Below are 19,984 nucleotides of genomic sequence, written 5' to 3' on the forward strand. Positions count from 1 at the left end.
TCTCTAGAGTGAGTTATTGCCTATTTTTTTAAAATGGGAGCTTAATTTGAACAATGAACATCATGTTGTGTTGACAAAGACTTCAAACGAGCGATTAAGACCAAAACATTTAACGAGCTAACAAACCAAGTGAGAAGTAGGAGCATTGATTGACTGCCATACAGACTTCTTTTTAAATAAGGTTTAAAGCACTCCTGCATTGCTGTCTTTTTTTAAGTGTGCGTTGACGTCCATTTTTTTATACAGTCTGTAAGTTTTTACCCTTACTTTATACTGACATACTAAACATTTTATTAATGAGCAGTCAGATTTGTTGTAATAATTGTTTTTTTAAGTCTTCTTTCATAGTTTCTCCCATTGAGTCCTTTTTTCACACCTAATGCTAAACCCAATTCGTCCATAAACCAAAAAACCAAGCGTAACATCGTGTTTAGGTTTCAGGATTTCTCCAGCTTTATTAAAATAAGGGACTCCTTGTCAAAGGTAGAAACAACTTTGGCACCGACAACAAAGTACAAAAATAGAACGGTTCAAATTCTCACATCCCAGTTCACACATTCACACGTTGAGATTAAAGGGATAAATTAGTATAAAGACATTAGAATTCAGATTGTCAATCACACACAGTGCGACCCCTCAGGAACAGAAGGGCTACAGAAAAGAGAAGCACATTTTCATGGACAATTTAAACATTGTTAATAACGACATTGACATTCTTTAACACAGTGCTTACTTTCTGACAGTTTCTGCTCTTTTAATTAGGAAACGTTTCTGAATTATTATTTTTTTTAATGGAAAACAAATAAATGCCAGTTTGACAAATATATAAATCTGAATGGTGACGAACCCTATAAGGAAAAAAAATCAATTCCATTAAGGCTCACATGTGAAAGGAAGGAAATGGTACACAGAAGGTAATTGTATTGTCAAGAGTCTTCATTTTCCAATAGAGCATGAATTTAGAGACTTCATCAGTCGACAGTGAAAAGACTTTAGAGAAGGATCGGGACTGATCAAGCAGCGAGGCAGTGTAACGTCTGAAGCTGAACGTGTCAGAAAGTGATCAGGCGGTTGGTTCGGTTCGGTTCGGTTCGGTCACAGACAGCGTGGCATCTACAGGGTGAAACAGTGCAGCGATTGGACGGTGAGGGAGCGAAGCAGATGTCAAGACGACCGATTCCTTTTTTCTTATTCCCGAGGATTTGCGATTGCGTCTGCCAGCAGGTCGGGTCGAAGGCACTCGATGGGGCAGTGGATGTTCTGTGGGAAGATCGAACAAAGGTAAGATGAAGATCACAAGCCTCAATACAAACAACCCTGTGCCTGATTGGTTTCAACAGTAATATGACATTTACCAAAAATGTCCTTGGGGTTTGTAAAGGATCAGAAACTGCTAAGAAACTGCAATACATCTCAAATATAGGGGTGGGAATCTTTTACTATCTCACGATTCAGTTAGATTCGATTCAGATTTTTGGGGCATCGATTCAATTCAAAATCGATTTTCGATTCAAAACGATTCGATTCCTAATGATTTCTGCTTCAGTCTGTCGGTGTGCAAAGCATCCTCATGATCTACTCCAGTCTGCTTTACAGAATGTCCAAAGTGTCTTACATTTACACTGCAAAAACTCAAAATCTTACCAAGAATATTTGTCTTATTTCTAGTCAAATGTCTCATTTCTAGTCAAAACAAATCTCATTATACCTAAAATAAGACTCATCACACTAAAAAGTAGCTTGTTTTTAGACACTTTTTACTTCTTTCAAGCAGATTTTCACTTGAAATAAGTAGAAAAATCTGATAGTGGAGCAAGTTTTTCTTTCTTATTACAAGCACAAAAAACTTGCTTTCACTGGCAGATTTTTCTACTTATTTCAAGTGAAAATTTGTTTGAAACAAGTGAAAATGATCTAAAAACAAGTTCATTTTTAGGTGATGAGTCTTATTCTAAGTGGAAAGAGATTTGTTTTGACTAGAAATGAGACATTTTGACAAGAAATAAGACAAATATTCTTGGAAAGATTTTGAGTTTTTGCAGTGTATTGAGTTTTACACATTTATCCATGCTTAGATGGAATTGTTGAAACTGTTGCATAAAAGCAACATCACATAGTGCTTAAATAACAAAATTAAAAGTGCCACTTTATTATGATTTTGGGACATTTTATATCGATTCTGAATCGTATTAAAGGAGAATTGCGATTCTTATGTGAATCGATTTTTTGGCACACCCCTAGTGAAATATAACAGCTCCATTACTCACCTTGCGTAGGGTGTTGTCTCCATATCTGACAGGCTGCAGCAGACTGGCATCCACATCTGAACCTGGTCTGCGGCAGTTCTCACACCTCCAGCCCTGAAGAGATAAAAAGTGATCAAACGTGTTCAGGCAGCGCAGCGGCCTTTTAATTATTCCAAAAGTTGCTAACAAAACATATGGTGAGGCCTCATTTTATCATCACGGCCCAAACCTATGGAACAGACCGAGAGCAGAGAATCTGGACTTTTTTAAAAGCAAACTGAAGACCTAACTGATTCTTATTATTTGTATCATTATAAAACATTCAATTTAATTTAATTTATTTCATTTTTTATTTATTTATTACTATTATTATCTTTTTTATTCTATTTTAATTCATTAATTTGTATTCTATTTTATCCTACTACACCTGTCTATTTTACTTCATTTTATCTAGTGTCTCTTTCTTCTTGGCCAGGCCATGCTTGTAAAAGAGATTTTTTTTATCTCAAGCAATTTGCCTGGTAAAATAAAGGTAAAATAAATTCTTCTCATTATCTATATATATATATATATCTATTTTACTTCATTTTGTCAAGTGTTTTCCCCATTGCAAATGATTGAGTGTAAGATAGCGTTTCCTCGATGTCTCTAAAATCTAAAATGTTGTAAAATTATTGTGTGTATGTGAATGTGTGTGTGTCTCAATATGTGTCCCCTATGTTCCTTGTTTTTATCATGTGAAGCACTTTGAGCTGCAGTGGGCATGAAAAGTGCTATACAAGTAAAGCCTGATTGATTGATTGATTGATTGATTGATTGATTGATTGATTTTATATTTAATCATGTTTTCAGAATAAACACCAGTCAGTGAAGACATTACAGTGAACCAATGAGCCGTACCTGTTGTCCTCCGAAGCATGTGCAGGTGCAGATGGCGCCCAGGTATTCCTTCTGCCACTGGTTGCCCACCTGGTAGGTCTTTCCCTCGTCGTAGCACACAGACTCATCTGGATGTGGATGATGTACATACACACATACATGTTAAAATAAACACACATCTCCTTCCCCTGGTCTAGAGCGATCGTGTCTTTAGGAAGTCGAAGACGCCTTACGTGGTTCACACTTGAACTCTCCTTTGCCGTTGCCCAGGCAGGTGCAGCTCATCAGGTGGCCGTTCTCTGCTCGGCGGTCCCACTTCTCTCCGATGCGGTAGTTGTTGCCGTTGTCATGGCACCACTCTGATGATGGACAGAATAAAAGGAGGTCGGTTATACTTACATGACAGAGTGCACTGCAAAAACTCAAATATCTTACCAAGTATATTTGTCTTATTTCTAGTCAAAACAATCTCATTATACTTCAAATAAGACTCATCACATTAAAAGCAGCTTGTTTTTAGACACTTTTTACTTCTTTCAACCATATTTTCACTTAAAATAAGTAGAAAAATCTGATAGTGGAGCAAGTTTTTCTTCCTTATTACAAACACAAAAAACTTTCTTTCACTGGCAGATTTTTCGACTTATTTCACGTGAAAATTAGTTTGAAACAAGTGAAAATGATCTAAAAACAAGTACATTTTTAGGTGAAGAGTCTTATTTTAAGTGGAAAGAGATTAGTTTTGACTAGAAATGAGACATTTTGACAAGAAATAAGACAAATATTCTCTGAAAGATTTTGAGTTTTTGCAGTGATGACAGAGTGAGAACAACAGGAAGGAAAAACGTCCCCAAAAACTTACTGGAAGAGTCACATCTGAAGTGTCCGCTGCCGAGGCCCAGACACCTGCACCACAGCTTGAAGCCGGTCTCGGACATCCGCTCCCACTCGGCACCAACGTCGTGGTGCGTGGCGGTGAAGGCATCGTAGCATGAGTCGTCAGCGGACGAGCCTCCCTCTGTGACTGAAATAAAAAGGAGGATGAAAAGTTTAGTTCAGCCAATTGCAAGGCAAGTTTATTTGTATAGCAGCACATTTCTGCAACAAGACAACTCAAGGTGCTTTACATATTAGCAAAATAAGAACATAAAAAGTAAACATTATTTAAAAACAGACAAGAGAAAGAATTAAAACAGAAAGGGAGACAGAACAACTAAAACATAGTTTTAAAAAAAAGATATAAAATAACAGAATAATGTCACAGTGCAGTTAATGAAAGGCCTCAGCAAACATGAAAGTCTTCAATGTTGATTTAAAGGCACTGAGGGTTCTGGCAGAGCTGCAGGTTTCTGGGAGTTTGTTCCAGATAGTGGAGCATAGAAACTAAATGCTGCCTCACCTTGTTCACCTCTGACTCTAGGTGCAGATAGAAGACCAGTACCAGTTGATCTGAGAGGTCTGGACGGCTCATAGTTGAGCAGGAGGTCAGAGATGTATTTTGGCCCTAAACCATTTAATGCTCTGTAAACCATCAGCAGTATTTTGAAATCTGTTCTGTGACAAACTGGAAGCCAGTGCAGAGATCTGAGGACTGGGGTGATGTGGTCCACTTTCCTGGTGTTATTGAGGACTCGAGCGGCAGCGTTTTGAATTAGCTGCAGCTGTCTAATGGACTTTTTAGTCCAATAGCATCACCTCGCTCTGTGTCTGAGTTGTTGAGACTCACTTGTGTTTCCAGCGGTGACGACCTGCTCCATGATCTTGTGTTTGAGGGCCCCCAGCAGAGCCTCCACCATCACGTTGTAGTTGGCCCCGGGGGTGAGTCCGATCAGCGTGGCGGTGGTGGCCGAGCCCGGCAGGCGGATCTGGACCGGGGAAACACAGAGACCAGCTTCATCCACATGGAACCAGACTTTCATTTGACTGATCAATAAATGGTATACCCTAAAAACAACACTTTACTTGAATAGGTATTCATAAGATTGACATAACAGCTGTCATAAACATCAATGAATACTTGAATGAAGACAGCTGTCGTTACACTGCAAAAACTCAAAATCTGTCTGTCTTCAAACAGATTTTCACTTGAAATAAGTAGAAAAATCTGCCAGTGAAAGCAAGTTTTTTGTGCTTGTAATAAGAAAGAAAAACTTGCGGGCTGTTGAGCTGGCGATGGAGTAGGACGTGTTTGTTTGAGCTCCCGTCGAACTTCTTTTTTATTTTAAGTTAATAAGCGCGCAGTACATTAAAATATTGACTAATCTGCTCTGAAAACATTTCCGAAGCTGAGAGGAAGTCTACGTTTGAGTGAATGGCGACGAATCTGAAAAAATTTCAATATACTGGAGCAGCGAACACGAGGCCCAACACCGCCGGGAGCTACACTGCTACTAGCACCGCGGCAAGACCATCTCCACCACATCTACGGTCAGCTAACGTTAAACCAGAGATGGACGCCAAGTCCTTGAAGTCGGAGATTCTTCTCTCGCTGAAAACTGAAATTTCGGCGGTGATAAAATCAGAAATGAAAAACGCACTTGCCGACGACTTCGACTTCCTTAAAAACGAGCTGCAGGCATTAAAAGCAGAAGTTAAAAATAACACGGCGGCGATTCACTCGGAGATCGACCAAGTGAAAACCACAGTCCGAGACATGGAGACCGGATTGTCAGCATGGTCAGACGAGGTGGTGACTTTGCAGACCACGGTGAACACCCTGAAGACGGAGGTGGCGGAGCTCCGAGACAAATGCGAGGACATGGAGGGAAGAGCGCGGCGGTGTAACATCAGAATACTGGGGCTGCCTGAGACGCCTGGATCAAGCTCCACGACATCGGTCTCAAAGCTGCTGCGAGAGGCGCTGCAGCTGGACAAGGATGTGCTCATTGATCGCTCACATAGAAGCCTGGCTCCAAGAAAACCCGGCGGGAAACCACGAGCGATAGTAGCCAAACTTCACTATTTCCAGGACTGTGTTGAGGTACTGAACCGGGCGCGCACCCGTGCTCCACTTCGGTACAACGGAGAGTCAGTTGCTATCTTCCCGGATTATACTACAAGAGTCGCCAATGCCAGAGCTGCGTTCACCGAGGTCAGAAAGCTGCTCCACAACCGCCAGAACGTCCGGTTTGGCATACTGTTCCCAGCCCGTCTCCGCGTCACACACAACGGGGAAGAAAAGGAATTCACCGACGCAGAAAAAGCGATGACCTACGTGAGGAACCACATCATCCCCGCCGAGGAGCGTGAGTGAGACTGTTTTCGTGTTTTCAGCTATTCTGACAATACTTTATTTGTTTTCGTCCGTGGAAAGGCAGCTAAACTGGCTGCACCCAGTGGACTAATGTCACTGTTGTTAGACTGTTAAGTTTCACCAGCTTCTGCTGTCAAGGTTCGAAGTGGAAGACAAATGTAAAATGACTGGGCCAAGAGACCCCTTCTCTCTCTCCTTTCTTTGTCAATGCTGATTACCTTTATTCATAGGCTTACTGTAGCCTAATAGTTCTTTGATTTTGTTTTTCTTACAACTTAAAGGTTGCCTTATAGTGACAGGATTTGTCTGACTGAATATTTCTGTTGATTACAAAATGTAATTGTTTTAATTTTATATGATGGCTAATCCACAGTGTTTAATTTTAACACCTTTAAACTATTGATTCCATAAGAGATGTGGGGTTTAAATTATTTATTTTTATTTTTATTTTTTATTTTCTCTTACTTGAACACATAGCAGATGTTGTAGTACTACAATAACAATGCGCTGAACTGGTTTTCATGAAGCGTTCGATGGGAGCCTGAACAGTTGGCTCTATAGAGTTCCCCAACACAAACACATATGTGTGGATTTGTTCTTGAGGGGTACCATGTTTGCCTTGTTTCTCTAGGCACTAGGTGGGGTGGGGGAGGGTGGGATTATACCAGACTTGTTTATTTCTTGGATTTATTTTATGTATGTCTTTCTTACTTTCTATTTGCTCAGCCAGATGTAAATTTCAAGTGCACTAAATATCTTACTCAGTAGGTTATGACTGATCCTAATTCTACTAGAGGGCTGGTTGGACTCTCATCAGTGAACTTTGTGAGTTGGAACGTGAAGTCACTTAACCATCCAATTAAGAGAAAAAAGGTATTTACACACTTAAAACAACTTAAGACCGATATTGCGTTTCTTCAGGAGACGCATTTGCGCACAACGGACCTGTTCCGAATAAAAAGAGGATGGTCAGGACAAGTTTATCATTCTAATTTCCACACAAAGACTAGGGGGGCAGCCATCCTCATTGATAAAAATATACCATTTACAATGGCTAATGTCGATTCTGATTCTGCAGGGCGCTACATTATTGTGACAGGGCAACTTTTTTCATTTCCGGTCATCCTGGCCAATATTTATGCGCCAAACTGGGACAATCCAGAATTTTTTTCAAATTTTTTTTCTCGTCTACCAAACATGACATCACACCATCTTATCCTTGGTGGCGATATAAATTGTGTACTTTCCCCTACCTTAGATCGCAGTTCCTCCAAAAAGACGTCCTTGTCTAAATCAGCACACACAATCCAGCTTTTTCTTAAAACATATGGTGTAGTGGATGTATGGCGATTTCGTAATCCCACTGCTAGAGCGTACTCCTTTTTCTCCCCAGTGCATAAGAGCTATTCTCGCATAGATACTTTTTTCCTGGATAAAAGACTTCTATCTTCTGTAACTAAGTGTGATTATGATGCCATAGTCATTTCAGATCATGGTCCGCTAACCACGAAAATCAGCATTCCTAACACACAAAATAGTTACCGCCCTTGGAGACTCAATCCTCTTCTCTTATCAGAAGAGTCTTTTACCAACTTTATTTCATCTGAAATACAATTTTTTCTTGACACTAATCAAACGCCAGGAATGTCATATTCAACTATATGGGAATCTTTAAAAGCTTATTTACGAGGCCAAATCATTTCTTATTGCGCAAATAAGAAGAAAACAAATACAGTGCGCCTTAAAGAACTAATGGATCAAATCCTGAAACTAGATATGTTATATAGCCATCAACCATCTCCTGACATAGTGAAAAAACGTCTGTCTTTGCAGACCGAATTTGATATCCTATCAACGCAACAGGCGGAATATCTTCTCTCCAAATCTAGACACGGATGCTATGAACATGGGGAAAAAATTGGACGTATTCTCGCACATCAATTACGACAAAGAACTGCCAATCAGACTATACCTGCAATCAATGATGAACAAGGTTCAAAGTGTACAGATAGCCTCAAAATTAACTCCTGTTTTCAAAATTTCTATCAAGTATTATACACATCAGAATGTCAAACTGCACCCTCAGTGTTGGAGGATTTTTTAAGATCCCTACATGTTCCATCCGTAGACCCAAACATAGCTGATTCATTGGAGAAAGACTTCTCGGCCCTGGAAATAATATCTGCAATCAGATCTATGCAAAGCGGCAAGTCCCCAGGGCCGGACGGATATCCGACAGATTTCTTCAAAAAATTCTCAGACCAACTTGCCCCTTTACTAATGTCAGTTTTTGAAGAATCACTTTCACTTAAGACCCTACCTCTGACCATGCGCCAAGCAGTAATCTCTGTAATTCTCAAAAAAGGAAAAAACCCTCTAGAGTGCAATTCATTCCGCCCAATCTCTCTCCTTAACACGGATGCAAAAATCCTTGCCAAGGTTCTGGCACGCCGACTAGAAGGGGTTCTGCCTTCCATTATATCACCTGACCAAACAGGCTTTATTAAGAACCGTTACTCTTTTTTCAATGTCAGACGCCTTTTTAACATCCTTTATAGCCCCTCTCCACCTGGTGTGCCAGAGGTCGTCCTCTCACTTGATGCTGAAAAGGCGTTCGACCGGGTGGAGTGGGGCTATCTTTTCAGCACACTGCAGAGGTTTGGATTTGGCAATAAATTCATATCATGGATCAGACTTTTATATACTTCTCCAATGGCTGCTGTTCGTACTAATAATAATTTGTCCCCTTTCTTCAAGCTTAAACGTGGTACAAGACAGGGATGCCCCATGTCACCGCTTCTTTTTGCGGTTGCAATGGAACCACTAGCTTTAGCTCTGAGGCAAAATACTGATATCAGAGGAATTCACCGAGCTGGGGAGGAGCACAAAGTCTCGCTTTATGCGGACGACATGCTACTATATATATCACAACCCCTTTTGAGTCTTCCTAAGCTAATGGTCTTACTAAAAGAATTTGGCAAACTATCCGGCTACAGGGTCAATGTTCAAAAAAGTGAGCTGATGCCTGTTGGCACTAGTAATGATGAGACATCCTTAAATTCACTCCCCTTTAAAATTAGCTTCAAAAAATTCAAATACCTCGGCATATGGATTACAGATAAACATAAAGATCTTTATGCTGCTAACTATCAGCCCCTGTTATTAAACTTAAATCAGGATATCGAACGATGGGATCCCCTGCCTCTCTCTCTGGGTGGAAGAATTAATACAGTAAAAATGAATATACTGCCCAAGTTTTTATATATATTCCAGTGCCTTCCCATCTTTTTAACTAAATCTTTTTTTACGAAATTGAATAATCAGATATCAAGTTTCATTTGGAACAAAAAACCGCCCCGGATAAAAAGAAGTGTACTTCAGAGACCTCGCTCAATGGGAGGAATGGCACTCCCTAATTTTTTGTATTACTATTGGGCGGTTAACATTCGAGTACTGTTATATTGGATGGATAACGATAATGATAACACTGACACTGAATGGCTAAATCTGGAGGGGGCATCTGTAAATTCCACTTCTTTAAAAGCCTTACTGTGTTCTAAGTTGCCATTTACACAGCCCATTTCTAACTTTACCTCCAACCCTGTTGTTTTGCACTCAATCAAGATTTGGAACCAATTCAGAAGATCCTTTGCACTTACAGATCTTTCTCAGGCTGCCCCAATTACACTGAATCATATGTTTGTCCCATCATTAATAGATGGGGTCTTTGATATGTGGTCCAGAAGAGGTATGGTATCACTGTCTGATCTGTATATTGACGGCAGTTTTGCCTCCTTTGAACAGTTGGTACAAAAATATCACATTCCCAAATCACATTTTTATCGATATCTGCAACTTCGGAATTTTGTATTCTCAAACTTTATATGTTCTCCCTTACGTCCTCCAACTGGCCTGTTGGATTCAATTTTTGATTGTAAACTAGTCAGAAAACGAACCATTAGCACAATATACGAAATACTATATTCTCATAACTTGATGCCTTTGGACCTCCTCAAAAATAAATGGGAGACAGATTTAAATGAGCAAATCACAGACGACACTTGGCACAAAATAATACAGGGAATTTTTTCATCTTCCATCTGTCTTAGACATGCTGTTATTCAGTTTAAAATTGTACATCGTCTGCACTGGTCTAAAGTAAAACTCTCTAAGATCAATGCTGATATAGACCCCACTTGTGACAGATGCGGGCGTGATCCAGCCACTCTCCTACACATGTTCTGGACATGTCCAAAGCTTTGCGCTTTCTGGCAGCCCATCTTTGAGACCTTTTCTAAGATCTTTGCAAAAAGGCTTGCACCATCTCCATTCATTGCACTTTTTGGTGTAACTCAGATAGACTCCCATCTAGAGATGTGGGAAAGAATAATGGTGGCTTTCTGCTCTCTCCTAGCTAGGAGACTAATATTATTGAAATGGAAAGACCCAGCACCTCCAACATACAGCCATTGGGTTAGGGAAATCATGTACCATATCAAGTTGGAGAAGATCAGATACACAATCAGGGGGTCTACTAGAAAATTTTATAACATATGGCAGCCTTTCTTAATGTTTGTTGAAGATATGGAAGCAGACAATATAGCACTGTAAACCTCTGTTGTTGCCCTCAGTCATCTTTATTATTGTATTTATTTTTTGTTGTATATGTTGTTTGTTTGTTTTTTGTTATCTGGCTATATGAGTTCTGTATACTGAACTATGTATCTCATACTGTGAACTCTGTATGTCTGGTATTGTGGGGGGTGGATGGGATTTACGGTTTGTTTGTTTTTTTCTCCCTGTGTGTTCTGTTGTACTTATGTTAAATTGTAAACTATAACTTGTAAAACTAAATAAAAATACCTTGATCAAAAAAAGAAAGAAAAACTTGCTCCACTATCAGATTATTTCAAGTGAAAATCTGCTTGAAAGGAGTAAAAAGTGTCTAAAAACAAGCTGCTTTTAATGTGATGAGTCTTATTTTAAGTAGAATGAGATTTGTTTTGACTAAAAATAAGACAAATATTCTTGGTAAGATTTTGAGTTTTTGCAGTGATAAGTGTCATTCGGTAAGTTATGTCACTTTTGATGCAAAGTTGACATTGTTTGAGATGTTTTTGTTATGAGAACTTGACATCATTTTTAAACTTTGTCCATCAGGTCTGCTATGACAGTTTAAATTGTCTTTATGTCAAGTTGTCAGAACAAAAACATCTCAAACAATGTCAACTTAGCATCAAAAGTGACATAACTTACCGAATGACACTTAACCACAGCTGTCAGAAGTATTCACTGATGGTTATGACAGTGTTATGTCAATCTGATGAATACCTATTCCAGTAAAGTGTTACCAAACAGGGTAAATAAGGTTTTCTTACCTGGAACATCTTCTCGTTGAGGTGTGTGAGCGGGTGGCAGGACACCAGGTAGGCGTTGCTCTGCTTGTAGGGCTTCCAGGAGATGGTGGTCTGGGTCTGGGCCTCCTGAGGCACCCCTGTGTCGTTACCAAACGAAGCACCGACGGGCACGTTTAGCTTCAAGATGGGCAACCTGCGGCCCTCTGCGTCGGGCAGCGGCACAAAGACCAGCGGCTCGCGCACCTGCCCGTAGGGAAACTGCGGGCTGCCGCCGTTCCCGTCGTATCTGTTGGTGCCTCCGTTGTTGTTGTTGTACTCTGTGTACTCCACGCGCTGGTTCTGACCCCCGACCCCGTCCTGCCCGCTGGCCACTACTACCGTGTTGTCAAAATCAGTTTCTGGCACATCCAACCTGTCGTCAATAAGTCCGGGGCGGTGCGGCGCCGGCAGGGGAAGCAGCGAGTCTGGTTCTGGGCGGGAGAGACGGGGTTAGGGAAGCGAGCAGGTTAGACCATAGTCCAGTCATTTTAGGCCAAAAAAAGGTTGAACAAACTGCAACAGAAGCAAACTCAACTGATTCTGTATCCTCAACATGTCCTGAGTGAGGGAAAAAAAAGCCCCGAAGAATCCCATTAGGGAAAGTTTAGAAAAAGACCCAAATATATCCCATTTATACGCCAATTAGTTATTTTTCTCACGTGAATAGGGTAAAATTTTTAACCTTTAGATATCTCCATGAAAATTACTGAGTTGATTACTTACATTAAGACAAACAAAAAATGTATTACAAGTTTTTTGAAATCCTTTGTTAACATGAGCAAATTTGCATAAATGTGCATACATTCTGTGGAAAACGGTGGAATTTATGCAAATTTATGCAAATTTGCTCATGTTAACAAAGAATTTCAAAAAACTTGTAATACATTTTTTGTTTGTCTTAATGTAAGTAATCAACTCAGTAATTTTCATGGAGATATCTAAAGATTAAAAATTTTACCCAATTCACATGAGAAAAATAATGAATAGGCGTATTATGGGATATGTTTGGGTCAGGACATGCTGACGATACAAAATCAGTTGAGTTTGCTTCTGTTGCAGTTTGTTCAACCTTTTTTCCTAAAATGACTGGACGACCAGGGGGAGGTGAGGCAGAGCTGCAGTGACATATCTCATCCAGCAGGCGGCCACAGATATGCAACATCACTGGGTGGGTTCCACTTGGTGGCAAAGTAAGTCAAACCCCAATATTACAAACACACACAATGTATTTTGAATGTCATTTCTGGAGGCATTCAAAATAAAAATGGGTATTATTGTTTTAAGAGTCCAACACTGCAAAAACTCAAAATCTTTCCAAGAATATTTGTCTTATTTCTAGTCAAAATGTCTCATTTCTGGTCAAAACTGATCTCATTATACGTAAAATCACATAAAAAGCAGCTTGTTTTTAGACACTTTTTACTTTTTTCAAGCATATTTTCACTTAAGTAGAAAAATCTGATAGTGGAGCAAGTTTTTCGTTCTTATTACAAACACAAAAAACTTGCTTTCACTGGCAGATTTTTCTACTTATTTCAATTGAAAATTAGTTTGAAACAAGTGAAATGATCTAAAATCAAGTTAATTTTTAGGTGATGAGTCTTATTTTAAGTGGAAAGAGATTAGTTTTGACTAGAAATGAGACATTTTGACAAGAAATAAGACAAATATTCTTGGAAAGATTGTGAGTTTTTGCAGTGCAACACCAATCAGCTGCTTCAGTTTTACCTTCAGGCCTCCGAGCTGTTGCAGCCAAACAGCTGGTTCAGTTTAGCAGATTAAAGTTGCCATTCAAACACTCTGCTTTTATAGGATGTGCACTGACTGAACTAATTTGACTCGTCGTCTTCTCTATCACATCCTTCGAATGCATCACTTTGACATGTGTCACAGTTCAGAGATAGATAGATAGATAGATAGATAGATAGATAGATAGATAGATAGATAGATAGATAGATAGATAGATAGATAGATAGATAGATAGATAGATAGATAGATAGATAGATAGATAGATGAAGTGTCGTTATACTCACGGGTCCGGATGCGGCCGGTCAGAGGAGTGCTCCTCCGGGTGTTCTGCAGGGCGATGATCTTGATGATGTACTCAGTGGACGGTCTCAGACCTGTGGGGACGAACAATTACTATAAGACTCTATCTATCTATCTATCTATCTATCTATCTATCTATCTATCTATCTATCTATCTATCTATCTATCTATCTATCTATCTATCTATCTATCTATCTATCTATCTATCTATCTATCTATCTATCTATCTATCTATCTATCTATCTACACTGCAAAAACTCAAATATCTTTCCAAGAATATTTGTCTTATTTCTTGTCAGAATGTCTCATTTCTAGTCAAAACTAATCTCTTTCCACTTAAAATAAGACTCATCACCTAAAAATCAACTTGTTTTTAGATCATTTTCACTTGTTTCAAACTAATTCTCACTTGAAATAAGTAGAAAAATCTGCCAGTGAAAGCACGTTTTTTGTGCTTGTAATAAGAAAGAAAAACTTGCTCCACTATCAGATTTTTCTACTTATTTCAAGTGAAAATCTGTTTGAAAGAAGTAAAAAGTGTCTAAAAACAAGCTACTTTTTAATGCAATTAGTCTTATTTTAGGTATAATGAGATTTGTTTTGACTAGAAATGAAACAAATATTCTTGATCTATCTATCTATCTATCTATCTGTCTGTCTGTCTGTCTGTCTGTCTGTCTGTCTGTCTGTCTGTCTGTCTGTCTGTCTGTCTGTCTGTCTGTCTGTCTGTCTGTCTGTCTGTCTATCTATCTATCTATCTATCAGCAGCTAAAAGCTAAAAGCTAAAAGCTAAAAGCTTCGTACCAGGAATGGTGGCGTAGTTCTGTCCGGCGTGGGGCTGTGGGCTCAGCTCCCGCGGGGCTCGTCCCATCTCCTCGTAGGTGACGTAGTACCCTGTGATCTGGGTGGGGGGGGGCTGCCACGTGAAGGAGATGGAGGTGGGGGTCAGAGACGTGAACTGAAGGTTGGTGGGACTCTGGACCACTGGTGAAGCTACAGAGAGAAATAAATAAATACCAGATTAGACGTGAAAATGTCGTGGTGAATTTATCCATCCAGAGTTGAGTTGTAGCTACCTGTCTGAACGATGACGTTGAACGGAGCGCTTCTTGTGTTTCCATTCAGAGTGTACATGTTGATAGAGTACCTGGTGAACGGCTGCAGCCCTGGGAGCAAAACAAAAAACAGTGTTACTTACCATAATCTAAACTATAACCTGTTTCTGTTGCTTGGGATGTGCAGCAGGTGAGTGTGCACTGCAAAAACTCAAAGTCTTTACAAGAATATTTGTCTTATTTCTAGTCAAAACTAATCTCTTTCCACTTAGAATAAGACTCATCACCTAAAACTGTACTTGTTTTTAGATAATTTTCACTTGTTTCAAACAAATATTCACTTGATATTATTATATCAATATTATATCAATATCAATATCAATATTGAAGTAAGAAAAAGTTGCTCCACTATCAGATTTTTCTACTTATTTCAAGTGAAAATCTGCTTGAAAGAAGTAAAAAGTGTCTAAAAACAAGCTGCTTTTTATGTGATGAGTCTTATTTTAGGTAGAATGAGATTTGTTTTGACTAGAAATGACATTTTGACTAGAAGTAAGACAAATATTCTTATTCTTGGTAAGATGTTGAGTTTTTTGCAGTGTGGTGTCTTACCGGAGAGAGTGTAGGTGCGTGTTTCTCCGGGGATGGTCCTGGAGATGGCGGGATGCGATCCGTCGACGGGCGCGGCGTCGATGAGGAAACCGGTGATGGTCTCCACCTTGGTTCTCCAGTTCAGCACCACAGAAGCATCGGTCACGTCGGTGATGCGCACGCGACGGGGAGGACTCACATCTACAGCGAGGGAGGAGATAGATAGATAGATAGATAGATAGATAGATAGATAGATAGATAGATAGATAGATAGATAGATAGATAGATAGATAGATAGATAGATAGATAGACTTTATTGATCCCAAGCTGGGAAATGACAGTGCAGCAGCAGCATTACACAGACACACAGTGACGATAACAACATATAGTATAAGAATATAAAGAACAAACTATACATAATAAAATAGCAATAGCAAATAAAATAAAATGTGATGTACAAAAGTTTATACAACAACAAACAAATTGGCAGCGTTGACTTTAGTGCAAAGTAGAAAATGTGCAATGTGTGTAACTGTGTGTAGAAAGATAAGGTGCGTAGTGACTGTGAGTTATGAGCAGAGGTTTTCAGCTGTTGTTTGTTCTACAGTGTAAAGACTTCCTGTATCTGTAGCAGCCTGTGTGAGAAGCTGCTCCGCTGTCTGACCACTGTCTGTGATGATGAATGGATGATGATGAATGGATGATGATGATGATGAGCAGTGCAGGTTCGATACCTTCCAGTGTGGTGGCGTCTCCCTCCAGAGGTCTGCTGGTGACAGAGTTCTTCAGAGCGTAGACCTGGATGCCGTACCTGGTCGCCACCTGTTAACGTGCAGACAGACAGCGTGAAGTTATTCACTGTCTGACTATAGGTGCGTTTCCATTTCCCCTACAAATGCACAAAACCTAAATATCGCAATAAAAACTGGTAAAAACCTCTCAAATATCGCTAAAACATTTTTATGCTCTCATGAATCAGCATTGAAACACAGCTCAATGAGACATTACTCCTAGGACCTTCTAAGCACTTTGATGATTGTAAGCACTTTATCTCATGACACGGTTGCACTTTTGTAACTACTGTCGTACTACGGCACCGAATCTGTATTGTTATCTATTGTACTGTAAACTGACTGCTGCTATTTTATAACATGCTTTTGTTTTTATTTATTGTATTTTGTACCAGGGAACATCTATGTATGGGACAGCGGATGGAAATGAGCCTGTGGCTACAATCCGGCTTGTTTACGATTTTTATGTTTCGTTCATGAACTTGCACTGTCCCACTTCAAATAAATTCAATTGATTGAATTGATGAGGTGGTTTTTCAGACGTATCGATATAAGAGTGTATCGCAAAAGTGTTACGGAAACAGTTATTTCAGTTGGAGAACATCACACAGCTGATTGAACGTATCCCGGTCATCCTGACATGTTGTATCCATAGTTGGTCTGCTATGGACACATGAGGGCTTTGCCTTTGAGCAATCAAGTGCTGCCTTTGTCTTCTGTTAAAGACAAGCTGAGGTCACTGTCCCAACACCATGGAAACGCAAGACGCTTACGTCCATCTTCCTCAAAGTGAAGTATCACGGGATGAGAATTTAAGATAATGGTGTCCTGTGGATGTTCTTGTTATTTTGTATGTGAGTATGTGTCATTTTTGTTTGGTTTGAAATAAATATGATCAATCAATCAATCAATAATTATGAGATATCGCGTGACTATAGACTTTACGAGAGTTACGGCTCATTTGCAAAACACCATCCAATGGAAACACTCACAAATAGCAAATTGTTTTTATCTTTGCTTTTATTTTGCGAAAACCTGTAATGTAAACCCAGCGTATGAACCCATGTGAACAGTGAAACAACCTCTGCACACTCACTTGACATTTTTTAATCTAAATTGAAAACACATCTTTTCTCTATTGTTTATATTGTTTATAATTCTTAAAATTGTTCGTTTAAATTGTTTTTATGTATCTATTTTTTTTAAATTGTATTTTATCTTTTACATTGAAATTGTTTTTCTTTTCTGTATTTGCTTGTGCTTTCCTCTGTAAAGCACTTTGATGGAAAGTGCTCTATAAATAAATGTATTATTATTATTATTATTATTATTATTACCATGAGGCCGGGGACGACCACCCGCGTGGTGTCCGGGGCAACGTTCATCTCCTTGGAGGGGCTGTTGACGTTCCTGGGGGTGATGACCACGCGGTAGCCGGACAGGCGTGCGGTGGGGGCGCGCCACGACACGGTGAAGGTGGAGGGGCCGACGTCTGACACCGCCAGGTTGGTCGGAGCAGGGATGACTGAAGCAAAACACACACAAAACACACATTTAGACGTTTAAATGAAGTCCTGCACACACTGCAAAAAAGCTAAATCTTTCCAAAAATATTTGTCTTATTTCTTGTAAAAAATGTCTCGTTTCTAGTCAAAACTAAACTCTTTCCACTTAAAATAAGACTCATCACCTAAAAATGGACTCGTTTTTTAATAATTTTCACTTGCTTCAAACAAATATTGGTAACACTTTACTTGAATAGGTATTCATAAGATTGACATAACACTGTCATAACCATCAATGAATACTTCTGACAGCTGTGGTTAAGTGTCATTCGGTAAGTTATGTCACTTTTGATGCAAAGTTGACATTGTTTGAGATGTTTTTGTTCTGACAACTTGACATAAAGACAATTTCAACTGTCATAACAGACCTAATCACCAAACTTTAAATAAATTATGTCAAGTTGTCAGAACAAAAACATCTCAAACAATGTCAACTTTGCATCAAAAGTGACATAACTTACTGAATGACACTTAACCACAGCTGTCATAAGTATTCATTGATGTTTATGACAGCTGTTATGTCAATCTTATGAATACCTATTCAAGTAAAGTGTTACCCAAATTTTCACTTGAAATAAGTAGAAATATCTGATAGTGGTGCAAGTTTTTTGTGCTTGTAATAAGAAAGAAAAACTTAATCCACTATCAGATTTTTCTACTTATTTCAAGTGAAAATCTGCTTGAAAGAAGTAAAAAGTGTCAAAAAACAAGCTGCTTTTTAATGTGATGAGTCTTATATTTGAAGTATAACTAGATTTCTTTCGACTAGAAATAACATTTTTCCTAGAAATAAGACAGATATTCCTGGTTAAGATGTTGAGTTTTTTTTGCAGTGCATTAATTGATGTTGCTGTCTCTCCACCTGTGGCCTGGGTTCCCACTAGCGGCGTGCTGGGCGTGCGGCCGTGCAGGGCGATGACCTTCACGGTGTACTCGGTGCCGGGGCGAAGGCCTCGGAGCAGCACCGTGTCCTGGTCTCCGCGGGGCGCGGGCCGGTACTCCCGCTCCCCCTCCTCGGAGCTGGAGTACAGGACGCGGTAGGACGTCACCGAGCCGTCGGGGCTGTCCCACGTGATGCGCATGGACGTGGAGTCGATGTCGGAGAAGGTCAGGTCCTTGGGACGATCCATGGCTGCAGGGAAGGAGGTTAGTGAGTCTGACAGTGAAGAAGACATGAGCTCCATGAGGCTTAAAGGGGACATTCACGTATTCTGACCCCTTTTTCCACAAGTTAAAACAGTTCCCAGGTGTCTTAACCGTCCTGTTATCCTATTTCCTTCCTCCATCCTTCCTTCTTTCCTTCCTTTCACCCTTCCTTCTTTCAACAATCCTTTTTCCATTCCTTCTTTCCTTCCTTCCTTCCTACCTTCCTTCCCTTCGTCCTTCCTTCCTCTTTTGATCCAATTGACCTGATCTGTTCCCTAGCCCTCCATCTTTCTTTCCTTCCCTTCCCCTTCTTTCCCTTCTTCCTTCCTTGAACAAATCTGTTCCCTCCCTCCATCTTTCCTTCCTTTCTCCCTTCCTTCTTTCCACAATCCTTTTTACCCTTCCTTCCTTCCTTTCTTCCTTCCCTTCATCCTTACTTCTTCCTTCCTTTTTGACCCAGTTGACCCAATCTGTTTCCTCCCTCCATCTATCTTTCCTTCCTTTTCCCCTTCTTCCTTCCTTGAACAAATCTGTTCCCTCCCTCCATCTTTCCTTCCTTTTTCCCTTCCTTCCTTCCTTCCTTCCCTTCATCCTTACTTCTTCCTTCCTTTTTGACCCAGTTGACCCAATCTGTTCCCTCCCTCTTTCTAGCTTTCCCTTCCTTTTTCCCTTCCTTCTTTCCTCCCATCTTTCCCTTTGTCCTTCCTTCCTTCTTTCCCTTCATCCTTCCTTCCTTTCTTCCCTGACCCAGGAGGACAACAGGAGGGTTAAAGACATGTCCAAGGATCAAACATTACAACTCTTTTCTCAGCAGGTGGTTTCAGTGCCTGTCCCTTTAAATGCTTAATTAACAGGTAATTGATCCATACATTGGGAAGGTTTGGAACTAACCAGTGATGGTGTTCTCCACCGCGGGGGAAGAGGGCTGGCCGTCGTCTCCGAGGGCGTAGACGCTCACCACGTACTCGACAGTGGGCATCAGACCCGTGAAGGTCATCTCGTGCTGATCTGTA

At 40.0% G+C, this 19,984-nt stretch overlaps 1 protein-coding gene across 2 annotated transcripts in view; it reads right to left on the reverse strand.

The window, feature by feature from the left end:
* Positions 1-429: 429 nt before the first annotated feature.
* The window catches only part of fn1b (fibronectin 1b), a 54,848-nt gene continuing 35,293 nt past the window's right edge, over positions 430-19,984 (reverse strand). For both annotated transcript variants that reach the window (XM_085805342.1, XM_085805351.1), the window contains 15 exons: positions 19,863-19,979; positions 18,688-18,957; positions 17,598-17,785; positions 16,204-16,291; positions 15,491-15,670; positions 14,900-14,989; positions 14,628-14,816; positions 13,808-13,897; positions 11,757-12,205; positions 4,852-4,990; positions 3,988-4,149; positions 3,359-3,484; positions 3,147-3,253; positions 2,268-2,360; positions 430-1,260 (listed from right to left, as the gene is read on the reverse strand). In XM_085805342.1, coding sequence (XP_085661468.1) covers positions 1,189-1,260; positions 2,268-2,360; positions 3,147-3,253; positions 3,359-3,484; positions 3,988-4,149; positions 4,852-4,990; positions 11,757-12,205; positions 13,808-13,897; positions 14,628-14,816; positions 14,900-14,989; positions 15,491-15,670; positions 16,204-16,291; positions 17,598-17,785; positions 18,688-18,957; positions 19,863-19,979 — 2,360 coding nt within the window. In that variant the 3' untranslated portion in view covers positions 430-1,188. The remainder of the gene's footprint in view (positions 1,261-2,267; positions 2,361-3,146; positions 3,254-3,358; positions 3,485-3,987; positions 4,150-4,851; positions 4,991-11,756; positions 12,206-13,807; positions 13,898-14,627; positions 14,817-14,899; positions 14,990-15,490; positions 15,671-16,203; positions 16,292-17,597; positions 17,786-18,687; positions 18,958-19,862; positions 19,980-19,984) is intronic.

Source organism: Trachurus japonicus, chromosome 3, assembly GCF_045865225.1.
Source record: "Trachurus japonicus isolate A0001 chromosome 3, Traja_1.0".
Classification (NCBI taxonomy): Eukaryota; Metazoa; Chordata; class Actinopteri; order Carangiformes; family Carangidae; genus Trachurus; species Trachurus japonicus.